The sequence below is a fragment of the Pelodiscus sinensis genome, chromosome 10, assembly GCF_052426305.1.
Source record: "Pelodiscus sinensis isolate ZL-2025 chromosome 10, ASM5242630v1, whole genome shotgun sequence".
NCBI lineage: Eukaryota > Metazoa > Chordata > Testudines > Trionychidae > Pelodiscus > Pelodiscus sinensis.
In genome coordinates this window covers 48,171,512-48,184,343 of record NC_143061.1, presented here as the reverse complement: position 1 = coordinate 48,184,343, position 12,832 = coordinate 48,171,512, and the positions used below count along the sequence as shown (strand labels likewise).

At 51.5% G+C, this 12,832-nt stretch overlaps 1 protein-coding gene across 1 annotated transcript in view; it reads right to left on the bottom strand.

The window, feature by feature from the left end:
- The window catches only part of GPC1 (glypican 1), a 336,700-nt gene that overhangs the window by 12,703 nt on the left and 311,165 nt on the right, over positions 1-12,832 (bottom strand). Inside the window, exon 5 of the mRNA XM_075937488.2 lies at positions 11,703-11,833. Coding sequence (XP_075793603.1) covers positions 11,703-11,833 — 131 coding nt within the window. The remainder of the gene's footprint in view (positions 1-11,702; positions 11,834-12,832) is intronic.

The window sequence follows — 12,832 nt, the reverse complement described above, 5'->3', positions numbered from 1 at the left end:
ATCCCAAACCTGAATGTGCATTTTTCAGATACTAATTCTTGCAGCTTCCTATTATGGAAGTGAAGAACCTAAATATTTGGATGCACACAGACTTCTGTAACGTGCAGAAGTGTAAAATGTAGCCATTTTAGTGGATATGAGATGAAGTAACACTCACTCATTCCGCCAAAAAGAAATCTCCACCCTACTGTATTTCCAGTGCTTTATGCTACATTGCAGAGTCTCTTCTCTTATTGAGCCAGATGATTTATCTGAGTAATCCTGACCATGCTAATGAAAGCCACTGTCCACTGAGACCGGGATGGGGAACCTAAGGCTTAGGGGCTAAATGCACCCCCTGGCTTGCCTGGATCTGGCCCCTGAGGCTCGGGGCTCCCCCCAGCATTGGGGAGCCCATGCTGGTGAGACGTGTTTTTTTGATTCTCACTTGTGTGCAGCCCGACTGATTTTTCTGTGGGTCAGTGGCCCCTGACCCAAAAAAGTATAAATCAGGGTTGGGGAACCTATCAGATGAAGCCACACGCTCTCTGGACGCAAGCAGCAGTCTGCAGTCTTTTATAGTTTATACAGTTTGAAATCCAGGATTTAGCTGTCAGGAGTAGGGATGTAAGTGACTACTCGATAAGCGTAAGAGGCGTGGGGGAGGGGGGAGGAATGGGGCTGGTTGTGTTTTGTTTCCAAAGGTGAGCACTGATAAAATTTCTCATTCCCCTAATCACTAAAGCATTTGATATGGTCTCACATGACCTTCTTATTGATAAACTAGGGAAACACAGGTTGGACCTCCCTGGTCCGGCACCTTTGGGACCTGATTGGTCCCAGATAAGGGATTTTTCTGGGCCAGGGGAGTTCATTTCAGCACCCCACCCGCTGGCTTCCTGGCTCCCCCTTCAGCCCAGCTGAGCTGTGCCCTAGCTCATACCTCCTCCCCAGCACAGCTGAGCCACACGCTGGCTCCTGACATCCCCTACAGCACAGCTGAGCTGTGCACCAGCTCCCTGCCCTCCCCCCATGTGGCTCTGGCCCCTTTCAAAGCCCAACTGGGCCATGCACAGGTTCCCGGACTCCCACCAACCTACAGTGCACCGAGGGACTCCGATCCTGGAACACCCGTGCTCATGCCAGACCATGGATGTTGCCAGACCAGAGAATCCCAGATTTTAGAGGGGCAACCTGGACAAACTAGATGGGGCTACTATAAGGTGGGTGAATAACTGGCTGGATAACCATTCGCAGAGAGTAGTTATTAATGGTTCACAGTCATCCTGGAAGGGCGTACAAGTGGGGTTCCACAGGGGTCTGTTTTGGGACTGGTTCTGTTCAATATCTTCATCAATGATTTAGATCAGTGTTTCTTAAACTTTTTAAGGCTGAGGAACACAATTTTTTTTTCTGGGGAACGCCAAGGATTTTTTTGTCGAGGAAAAAAAAAAAACCAACAAAAAACAGGCTCCCAGGGAGATTTTGTCAAGCAAAACAAAAAAACCAACCAGGGCAGGGTGTCTGGCCAGGAGGGAGGGCAGAGGAAGGGACTTGGGGCAGGCGGGGACTTGGGGCAGAATGTCAGAGCAATCTGGGAGTGCGGGGTCTTGGAAGGAGGAAGGGAGTGAGGGGGGTTTGGGTAGAAATGCCGACTGTCCCCACCAGATTAAATTCTTTCACTTCCCCACCAGGCTGGGGAGGGGCACAGGGGAAAGAGAGCAGCAGCGCACGGGGGGCAATAGAGCCCAAGCGTGCCTCGGGGGGGGGGGCAGCAGAGTCTGAGCGCGCCCCAGGTGGGGGGGAGGGCAGAGCCTGAGCTGGGTTCCCCGCAGGTGGCAGTTTTAAAACGCTAGGGTCCGGGAGCGGCTCCTCGGCTCTGACCACCCGTCCCCCTCTCAGCAGCCGCGGCCGCTGTAAAAGCAGCCGCCTGCACACGTTGAGGAGGAGGCAGAGCGCAGCAGTGGAGGCCCCGAGAGACGGGCCATCCTGCGGGCTGGTGTGTAGGTGGGACAACCGCTGTCTATGGGCTCTGCAGGGGGCGGCGGAGCAGAATTGTTTCTGTTTTCTCCGCGGCACACCTCTGTCTGCCTCGCGGCACACTGGTGTGCCACGGAACACAGTTTGGGAAACGCTGATTTAGATATTGGCATAGAGAACACGCTCATTAAGTTTACTGATGATACCAAGCTGGGAGGGGTTGCGACTGCTCTGGGGGATAGGGTCATCATTCAAAATGATCTGGACAAACCAGGGAAATGGTCTGAGGTAAATAGGATAAAGTTTAATAAGGACAAATGCAAAATACTCCACTTAGGCCGGAACAAGCCGTTTCACACCTACCAAATGGGAAATGACTCTCTAGAAAGGAGTACTGCTGAACGGGATCTAGGGGTCATAGAGGATCACAAGCTAAATATGAGTCAGCAGCGTGATGCTGTTGCAAAAAAAGTAAACGTGATTCTGGGATGCATTAATTGGAGTGTTGTGAGCAAGACACGAGGAGTCATTCTTCCGCTCTGCTCTATGCTGATTAGACCTCAATTGGAGTATTGTGTCCAATTCTGGGCACCACATTTCAAGAAAGATGTGGAGAAATTGGAGAGGGTCCAGAGAAGGGCAACAAAAATGATTAAAGGTCTAGAAAACATGAGCTATGAGGGAAGACAGAAAGAATTGGGCTCATTTAGTTTAGAAAAGAGAAGACTGAGAGGGGATATGATAGCAGTGTTCAAGTATCTAAAAGGGTGTTTTGAGGAGGAGGAAGAAAAATTGTTCTTGGTCTCTGAGGATAGGACAAGAAGTAATAGGCTTAAATTGCAGCTAGCGAGGTTTAGGTTGGACATTAGGGAAAACTTCCTAACTGTCAGGGTGGTTAAACACTGAAAAAAGTTGTCCAGGAAGTTATGGAATCTCCATCACTGGAGATATTTAAGAGCAGGTTGGATAAACATCTACCAAGGATGATCTAGACAGTGCATGGTCCTGCCATGAGGGCAGGGGACTAGACTTGATGATCTCTCTAGGTCCCTTCCAGTTCTAGTGCTCTATGATTCAATGATTTCATGATAACGGTCAATAAAACAAACAAGTGATGAGTCAGATTTTGGCTCTGGGAAATTTCTGCGACTACGGGCAACATGCACATTCCCCTGGTTAGGACAGCAACAGAGATGTCACCTTACTGCACACTAGGCCAGAATATGGAGTAGCTGTGCTGTGGGGTTTCACTATTTGTTATGCTGTTTATTCTCTGCACAGTTTTATTCCTGGCCTGGGAGGATCAGATCAGATTAGGGGAGAGTTTTCCCCCCACAATCTAAAACATTGAAACAAACTTGAGAAGGCAATAAAATCCACACCACCTCCAAAGGACCTTGTTCTGTGGACCAGATATTAAAAGGTCTCTGTTTCCACCACCAAGGTATGAGGATAGCAAGAGTGGTATTGAGGGGCATCACCTGATGCTCAGGTAACCAGTTTGTGGGTAGACTCATGTACAACGTTATGAGCCAAACCTCTATCACAACTGTAACCAACTGCTGGCCACCAGGATGGCACTTGTATGCACAGATCCAGCCTGAAGAGTGGGGGGCATCAGCCAAGAGTACTGGTTGGGATACAGTCCAAAATGAACTGACCCGCTCTGCACACAAGACACGCTGAAGTCCCTTCATCCCACTTCCTACCAATCAATTCACATTTTCAAGAGGTGCTAAAATACATTTAGTTTAAATGGAAACTGAGAGTCTCTCTTACATGTCTCGTTCCCCCAAATCATTCAGAATCCAGGCGGCAGGCTTTACGGGATCCAAAGGCCACTGGGAACGAGAGACTGTGCCCATAAAGTCATCATTTTCAAAAATGCTCAGTGCTGCCTTAACTCTGCTCCTATTTAAGTCATCGGTAAACTTCCCCCTTGACATTAAGGGCAGCAGGATTGGGTCTGTGCTGAGCATAGCTTAGTCTTTCAGCTTTGCACTGTGTCAACAGCCTTTGGCCAAACCAAGGTTGTCTTGGGCAAGCTGAGCACCGCAGGTGCCACCCCTCCAAACCAGAGACACAGAATGGCCCATATGTGAGTGCATGGTGCGCACATTTCTGCTTTTTGCCTGGAAACAGGGCTAACCCTTGGGCACATTTTCTGTGTGTTTCCTTCTTTCCCTGGATAAGAAAATAAAAATCCCAGCTGCTTCCTTTCAAAAGTTTAAATAAAGCCTTTGATACGGATGATCAACTGCTGATCGTTCAAAGGCATCGCGACTGGCAGTAGCTCAAGAGCCTTGCTTGACATTTCACAAGTGACCACTTCAGAGAAACGCCATGTGTAGAAATGAACCAGATGTGAGTCGATTCCTTTCAGCGATTCCAAACGGCGCTCACAGACCGACATGAAAAGGGAAGCAGTGCGGCTCTTAAACCGCACTTCCCTCGCTCGCCACCCTTCCCCGTCTGTCATACTCGTCCTCTCAGCAGTTTGTCAGTGCCCAACTTCTGCTGCTTGGCTCCACACGCCAAGACAGGCAAGTGCACTTTGCTACAATGAAGATGCAGTTCAGACACTTGTCAAATGCACTCTGCTGCTCCAGTCAAGGACAGGCTGGAACAGAAGTATCCACCTGCTATGAGTGCCTGCATGCACAATAGAGGCCCTCAGTGCACACGGCAGTTCAGATGATTTTCTATTTCCCCAGATAATAAAACACTTTCAATGGTGCAATCTGAATAACAATGGCAAGGTAGGTGGCTTGGTGGTGGGTTGGTGTGAAAACAGGAACCTGGGAAGGGTGTTCGCTTTACCTACAGCTGTGGCACGGGCTTTTGATTAGTGAGTTACATGGGCAGAAAGTGGAGATTAATGAAACAGGCCTTGGAAATATGATTCTTGTGAGGCTCTGAGCCCCAGCACAAGCTGCGTCACAGGGCAGTTGTGTAACAACTCTACCCCCACATAAAGAACGGTTACTAACCTCGTAACCGTGATTCTTCAAGATGTGTTGCTCATGTGCATTCCAATGAGGTGCGTGCGCGCAGCATGCACGCGTTGTCGGAAGTTTTTCCCTCAGCAGTACCCTTAGGGCCAGCGGGGAGCCCCCTGGAGTGGCGCCGGTATATCGGCCCATATATACCCCTGCTGGCCCCTTCACCCTCTCAGTTCCTTCTTACCAGAATACTCTGGAGAAAGGGCGGCGGGCAGAGATTTGGAATGGACATGAGCAACACAACTCGAAGAATTACAGTTACAAGGTAAGAAACCGTTCTTTCTTCGAGTGATTGCTCATGTGCATTCCAATTAGGTGACTCCAAAGCAGAACCTATGGAGGAGAGCCAGATGTTGAAGCTACAGAGGAGTGGAGGACCGCCCTGCCCAGGGGAGCGTCTTCCCTTGCTTGATGTGTTAGCACATAGTGATTGGTGAAGGTATGGACAGAGGACCCTGTCACGGCTCTGCAGATGTCCAGGATGGGGACCTGTGCTATGAAAGCGGTGGAGGCTGCCACAGCTCTCGTGGAGTGCGCTCTAAAGGGTGGAACCGATACACCCACTAGGGAACTGCACTCCTTGATACAAGTGGTTATCCAGGAGGAGATCTGTTGGGAGGACACGGGTCGGCCCCTCGCCCATTCGGCGATGGCCACAAAGAGTTGCGATGACTTCCTGAATGGTTTTGTCCTGTCTAAATAAAAGGCTAATGCCCTGTGCACATCTAGAGTATGTAAAGCCTGTTCTTTCCCAGATGCGGGTGGCTTGGGGTAAAAGACCTGCAGGAGCTCATCCTGGGAGGTGTGGAAAGAGGACACCACCTTGGGCAGAAAAGCTGGGTGGGAGCAGAGCCTAACCTTGTCTTTGAAAAACACCGTGTAGGGGGGGATCTGAGGTAAGTGCCCTGAGTTTGGATACCCACCTGGCAGATGTGAGTGCCACCAGGAGAGACACCTTATATAGAAGGCAACACCAAATGAAATTAATGGGTAGCAGGTTTAAAACTAATAAAAGAAAGTTCTTCTTCACACAGCGTGTAGTCAACCTGTGGAACTCCTTGCCAGAGGAGGCTGTGAAGGCTAGGACTATAACAGAGTTTAAAGAGAAGCTAGATGATTTCATGGAAGTTAGGTCTATACAAGGCTATTAGCCAGGGGATAAAATGGTGTCCTTGGCCTCTGTTTGTCAGAGGCTGGAGAGGGATGGCAGGAGACAAATTGCTTGATCATTGTCTTCGGTCCACCTGGTGCTAGCCACTGTCAGCAGACAGGATACTGGGCTAGATGGACCTTTGGTCTGACCCAGTACGGCCATTCTTATGTTCTTATGTCGCTATTGGTTCAAACGGGGGTCCCATAAGTTTGGAAAGGACCAGGTTTAGGTCCCACTGGAGGATGGACTGGCGAACATATGGGTAGAGCCTGTCCAACCCTTTCAGAAACCCGTTGACCACTGAGTTAGCAAACAGAGCTTTCCCTCCTTCCCCTGGGTGGAAGGCCGAAATGGCCGCCAAGTGAACCTTGATGGAGGAGGAAGAGAGGTTCCGGAGCCTGAGGTCTAACAGGTAATCAAGGATCCAGGGGATCGCAGCTCGCCTTGGGTGTACCCCCTTCTGGGCAGCCCAGATACAGAACCTCCTAGTGGAGGGCTTCCTGCTACCCAATACGACTTCCTGGACCCGCTCTGAGCACTGAAGTTCCTCAGCCGTTAGCCACGGAGCTTCCATGTTGTCAAATGCAGCGAGTGCAGGTCCAGGTGGCGGAGCCTGCCTGAGTCCTGAGTAATCAGGTCCGGGAGCAGCGGGAGGGTCATGGGTCTCTCACATGGCAGGTTGAGGAGGGCTGAGAACCAGTGCAGGGGTGATTAAAATCAGGGATGCCCTGAACTCCCGCACCGAGTAAGACCTTGTGGATTAGCGGGAATGGTGGGAAGGCGTATAGTAGTCCCTGCAGCCAGGGGAGAAGGAGAGCCATGTCCCTGTCCCATGAGGGAGCAGAATTGATGGCACCTTCTGTTCTGCTCTGTGGCAAAGAGGTCCAGATGGGGAGACCCCCACGCATGGAAGATAGAATGGGCTACATCCCACCTCAGAGACCATTCGTGTCCTGTAAAGGACCTGCTCAGTTTGTCCGCCAGAAAGTTTTGGGAGTCCGGGAGGTACGAGGCCATCAGGTAGATATCTGCCCTGATGCAAAGTTCCCACAGGTGAATCGCCTCCAAGCACAGGCGAGGGGAATGGGCCCTGCCCTGCTTGTTTATGTACGCCACCGCTGTCGTGTTGTCTTATAGGATGAGAACAGACTTGCCCTTGAGGTGGGGAAGGAAAACCGCACAAGCCAGTCGGACTGCCCGGAGCTCCCTGATGTTGATATGCAGGGAGATCTCGTCCGCAGACCACATATCTTGAGTGTGAAGGTCTCCCAGGTGGGATCCCCAGCCGGTGTCCGATGCATTTGTGACGAGTCGGGTGGATGGTACCGGCCTGGAAAATGGTACCTCCATGGATATCTCTGTCTGGTTGGTCCACCAGGTCAGTGCAAGGAGGACAGAAGCGGGGACCATCACCATCCTGTCCCATGAATGGACGACTGGTTGTGGGCTCATGATAGCCACATCTGTAGCGGGCGCATGCGCAGCCTAGCATGTTGCACTACATAAGTGCAGGCGGCCATGAGACCCAGGAGGCACATGCAAGTCTGGGTGGTGGTCACTGGAAAGTTCTGGAGCTCCCTTACCGCTGCCTGTATGTCGATAAACTGGGACTTGGGTAGGGAGACTCTTGCCGATGTGGCTCCCACGAACTCTATTAACATTGTGGGCGTTAGGGATGACTTGTCCAGGTTTAACAAAAGACCTAGATCGTCGAAGAGTGTGCACACCATGGTGTTGTGCGTTTGCACTTGCGAGCCCCCCCTAAGGAGCCAGTCATCTAGATAAGGGAACACCTTGGATACCCCTTTTCCTGAGTGCAGCGACTACCAAGGGGCTGTGGAAATACCAAATGGGAAGGCCGTGAATTGGTAGTGGTCTGGGCCCACAGTAAATCTGAGGAATTTGCGGTAGTGGGGGGCAATGGAAATGTGAAAGTAAGTGTCTTTTAGGTCGAGGGCAGCGTACCAGTCTCTGGGGACTAGTCTCTGGGGAATTACGGATGCCAGTGTTCCCATTTTGAACTTTGCTTTGGTGATGAAGGATTTGAGGGCTCTTAGGTCCAAGATAGGACGCAGGCCCCCTTTGGCTTTTGGAACCAGAAAGTAGCAGGAATAGAACCCCCTCCCCCGAAACTCAGGGGGAACGTGTTCTACCACTCCATCGTAAGCAGATTTTGGACCTCCTCTTGAAGCAGAGGCTCGTGAGAGGGGTCCCTGAAAAGGGACGGGGTAGGGTGTTGGGAAGGGGGAGGGAAGTGGAAAGGGATTACATAACCCCTTTCCACTATCTCGAGCACCCAGCAGTCCGAAGTGACCAACTGCCAGGCTGGAGTAAAGTGGGATAAACGGTCCCAGAAGAGAAATGGGGAGACTGGAAGGTTGCCTTCGTAGGTCCCATCAAAACCCCTGACGGAGGGTTTGTCGGGGGACCCCTGGTTGTCATCAGGGTTCGGGCAAGGGCAACGCCTGTTGTTCCTGCCATTACCGCTTCTGCTCCTATGGCAGGAGAAGTCAGTAGGCGGACCCCCCTGGGGAGGTCTTCTAGGAACATTCCTAATGGGGAAGGGGCGCTTCACGGTAGCCGGAGTGTGCATGCCCAATGATTTTAGGGTAGCATGGGTGTCTTTCAGGCCATGGAGCCTCTGATCAGTTTGCTCAGAAAAGAGCAAGGAGCCTTCAAAAGGGAAGTCTTGTATGGTGTTCTGAACTCTAGGGGAACCCCAGAATCCTGTAGGCAGGAACTGCGGCGTAAGACCACCCGGAGGCCATTATTTGGGCAGCAGCATCCATCATGTCTAGAGCCGCCCTGGAAATCATTTTCCCCTCCTAATGGAGAGCTTTGAGTTCTACGCGGGACTCTCGGGAGAGTAGGTCCGTGAATTTGTCCATTGAGACCTAGGTGTTAAATGCATACTGGGACAAGCGGATCTGTTGATTTGCAATGTGGTACTGGATACCACCGGATGCATAGACCTTTCGGCCTACCAGGTCAGTTTTCTTAGCCTCCCTGTTCTTAGGGACAAGGGTGGGCTGACCTTGTCTCTCTCTTTGATTCATGGCTTGTACCATGAGAGAACCCAGTGTGGGGTGGGAAAAAAGATGCTCCATTCGGAGTATCTCCATTCAACCGGCTTATTCGTAAGGGGGATGGATGCAGGAGTCTGCCACTAGGCTTTGGAGATCTTGGCCACCGTTTTGTTAAATGGGGAGGGCCATTCTAGAGGAGACATCCACGTGAAGGATGTCCACTGTGAGATCAGAGTCATTGGACACCCTATCCGTCTGGACTCCCAAACTTTGGGTCAGACGTCGGAGGAGGCCCTGGTGGGCCCTGGTGTCCATAGAGGCCATGGATGGTTCAGGGTCTCCCAGAGCCTCGTCAAGGAAGAATGATGATGATCCCTTTCAGACTTCTCCAACGGATACCCTTGAAAGTGCCAGATCCTGCTGTGTGCCAGTGGACGAGGGTGGGGGAGGTTGGCTCACCGGAGCCACACTCCCCAAAGCACCAGGAGACTGCTGGACGGGGGGCAGTGACTGGCTAGAGGTTGGCATCTGACCAGTGGGGTCACCGAAGGAGGGGCCCGAGGACCCGATGCAACTGAAGCTGACCTGGAAGGGGGGTTTTCCTGGGCTTGGTGATATGCCCAAGGCGTCCAAAATGGCCACTGGGCTGGAAGTTGAGGAGGCCTCGATTGCTGGAGCACCAGTACTGGGACTGGTTGTGTCCATTGCTGCCGGTATGGACGAGGTGGACTATGGTGCCGGGAGCAGTGCCGCGAACGTGAGCGATGCCGCGACTGGGACCGGGAGCCCCAAGACCACCAGGTGGATTCCTCCTCGGAGTCAGATGTATAGTCCAAGGTGGACCAGGGAAGAGCCGACACCATCTGCGGAACAGCTACGTGCCTGGCTATAGGCTCCGGCTTCCCCGGGTGTCGAGCTGTCAGTAGTGGCATAGTGGTGTGGGCATTCGGTGCAGAGGTAGGTGCTGGAACGGTGTGAGCCAGTGCCGGGGTATGGTACTGCGGTGCATCTGGTGCCATGTCCTGATGGGGCACCATGCGTAGGGATGCGCTGCTGGTCAGTGCCGCAGGTGGTGCCGGTGGAGCCAGGAGGGGAGGAGAGGGCGGTGGGCCCGGGCCTCTGGTGCTGTTGTCTCGGGTTGTTTTGATACCCGGTGCTGGGATGTTCCGTGTTTCCTGGAAGGTGTTGGAGTAGGGGGCGGCAAGGGGGAAGACTCTATGAGCACCCTTGCCGCTTCTAAGGCCTCCAGTGTGGAGGGTTTAGGAAAGTCCTCTAAGGAGCTCAGCTCCCTATGCTGAGAGGATGGTCTGCCTGACCTGGAAGGTCTGGGCTCCGGACTTGCTGGCACCATGTGCCCCGCTGAAGGGCGCACGGAGGGTGCGTGCCTAGCAGGAGGCCATCCCCTGTTAGGCCGCCTACTCTTCTGCGGTGCAAGAGACTGAGACTGGTGTCGAGGTCTCTGCGGTGCTGGTGAGGCACGGTGCAGGGGGGAGTCCCACACTGACGTTGGTGCGCTTTGAAGACCCGGTGCCAACTCTGGTGCCAGTACCGGCTGGAGAGCCACCTCCATAAGGAAGATCTTAAGACATTATTCTCTCTCATGTTTCATTCGTGGCTTGAACGCCTTGCAGATTTTGTAGGCTTCAGTGAGGTGCGTCTTTCCCAACAACTTTAAACACAAGGAATGAGGGTTGCCTTGGGGCATAGGCTTGTGGCACTTTTTGCAGGACTTAAAGCCTTGTGGGCTGGGCATGTCCTGCCATGGATGCACAGCGCGCCGCGGTGGGGAACAGCAATGAAAACAACAAAGAACAACAAAAGAGTTTTTAACTTAACTGCAGGTACTTAAGCTAACTGAAGAATCAGAGAACAATACTGAAAACAACTATCGCTAGAAGCGCTGAGGGTTGTTCCAACGACCGTCATGGCAGTAAGAAGGAACTGAGTGGGTGAGGGGGCCAGCAGGGGTATATATGGGCCGATATACTGGTGCCACTCCAGGGGGCTCCCCGCTGGCCCTAAGTGTACTGCTGAGGAAAAAACTTCCAACGACGTGTGCACGCTGCGCGCACACACCTCATTGGAATGCACATGAGCAATCACTAGAAGAACAACCCTACCCCATGAATACAACCCACTCAGCCAAATGTTTCCATTTTCCACTGTTCCTGTAGCGGTCAAGAGAGCTTGTCCACTGGGTCAAGTGTAAGGCAGCCCATCAACTTGCTGTACCTAGCTCAGAGAGAATTCGGACCCCCCCTTGGCTACAGAGGTTGAGGCTCCACAATACTCCATCAACCACGTTCCCCAGGGATTCAGAATTCAACACCATGCTGTACTCGGCCTGCACGTATCAAGTTGGTTTGCTGGAGGCAGAGATGGGGAGGAGTCTGAGTCAGAAGCGTTTGAGGTTTGCCCATGGGGAGTGACTGGTTTCTTAAAAGAACCTGCCTCCTGTGTGTTAAACAAATGAATGGTATTGGAAGAATATGCCCAAGGCTGTAGCCAGAGCACTCTCAACTGATTTAATATCAACTTCAGGCAGAGGTATCAGCTCCTTACCTTGGCTGTGATAGAGTCTTTGTTTTCCTGCATGTTAGAAATGGCCTCAGCAATCCTGGTGTGAATGGTGCCAATCACAGTGTCTACATTGGATGGTCCATCAAACCGGTCAGCTACCAGCATCATTGAGTCTAGTAAAGCAAGAGAGATGGAGACACGTGTTAAGTACATCAATTTATAGTGCAACTTCAATGTACATACATTTATATGGAGAGGAATCAAGCACTTGCCCCTCCGCAGGTGAAAGAAATTCTTCAGTGACTTCAGGTACTGGTGGGTACATTTTCAGCAGTTTTACTCTCTGAATTTGGCAACATTCAAAAGAAGGCCCTGCTATCCAAGTGCACTAGAAAGGGCACCCCTAGTGCTAGATGAATGCCATAGAAAAGAAACAGCTGTTACAACCTCTCTTTGCAGACTGCCACGACCTTACAAAGTGACCAGAGAACACTTACCATTGGAGAGAGGAATTTGTACGGAAATGTAAAGCAAGGATCTTGATCGAACCCTCCCTTACTGACTACATTCAACTTTCAACCAAGTGCCGCAATGAATGGAACTTCGAGATGGTGTTTACCCGAAGTGACCAGAGAAGGAGTTTATGGGTAATAGCACATGTGTGTGGCTGGCATGGCCAGGAAGGAGAGAGGGTAAAAATAAATCTTGCTCCCAGTGAGTACTTCCCAAGCAGCACCGTGGATGCGGGTGCTCTGGCAGGATACAGAATGGCTAACAAGGGAAAACAGCTGCCTCACAAGTGGTGCAATAGAGCAGAACACATACAGCTAAGCAGGCCAGAGGGGAGGAGAGGTTAGGTAGGGGTGGGTGAAAAGTATCAGCTGCTATTGATTTGGGCACCTCACAAGTTCAGAGGCTGAAATGACAATGGATCTGAGCAGCACTAGAAGCTACTAACTGGATCTGTGCCTTGTTGGATTGTGCTGACAACACAAGCTAAAGCAGAAGCAAGTTTTACACATACATCCAGTGTTGGAAATCAAAAGAACACAGTGCTCAGAAAAGCTGATATCCTGAATATTCAGGGAGACCAGAGTCAATCAAGACCTTACAGGTTAAAGGAATAGGTTAAAAAAGGGACTGTTTGTACACCACCAGCTGGAGGTACAGAA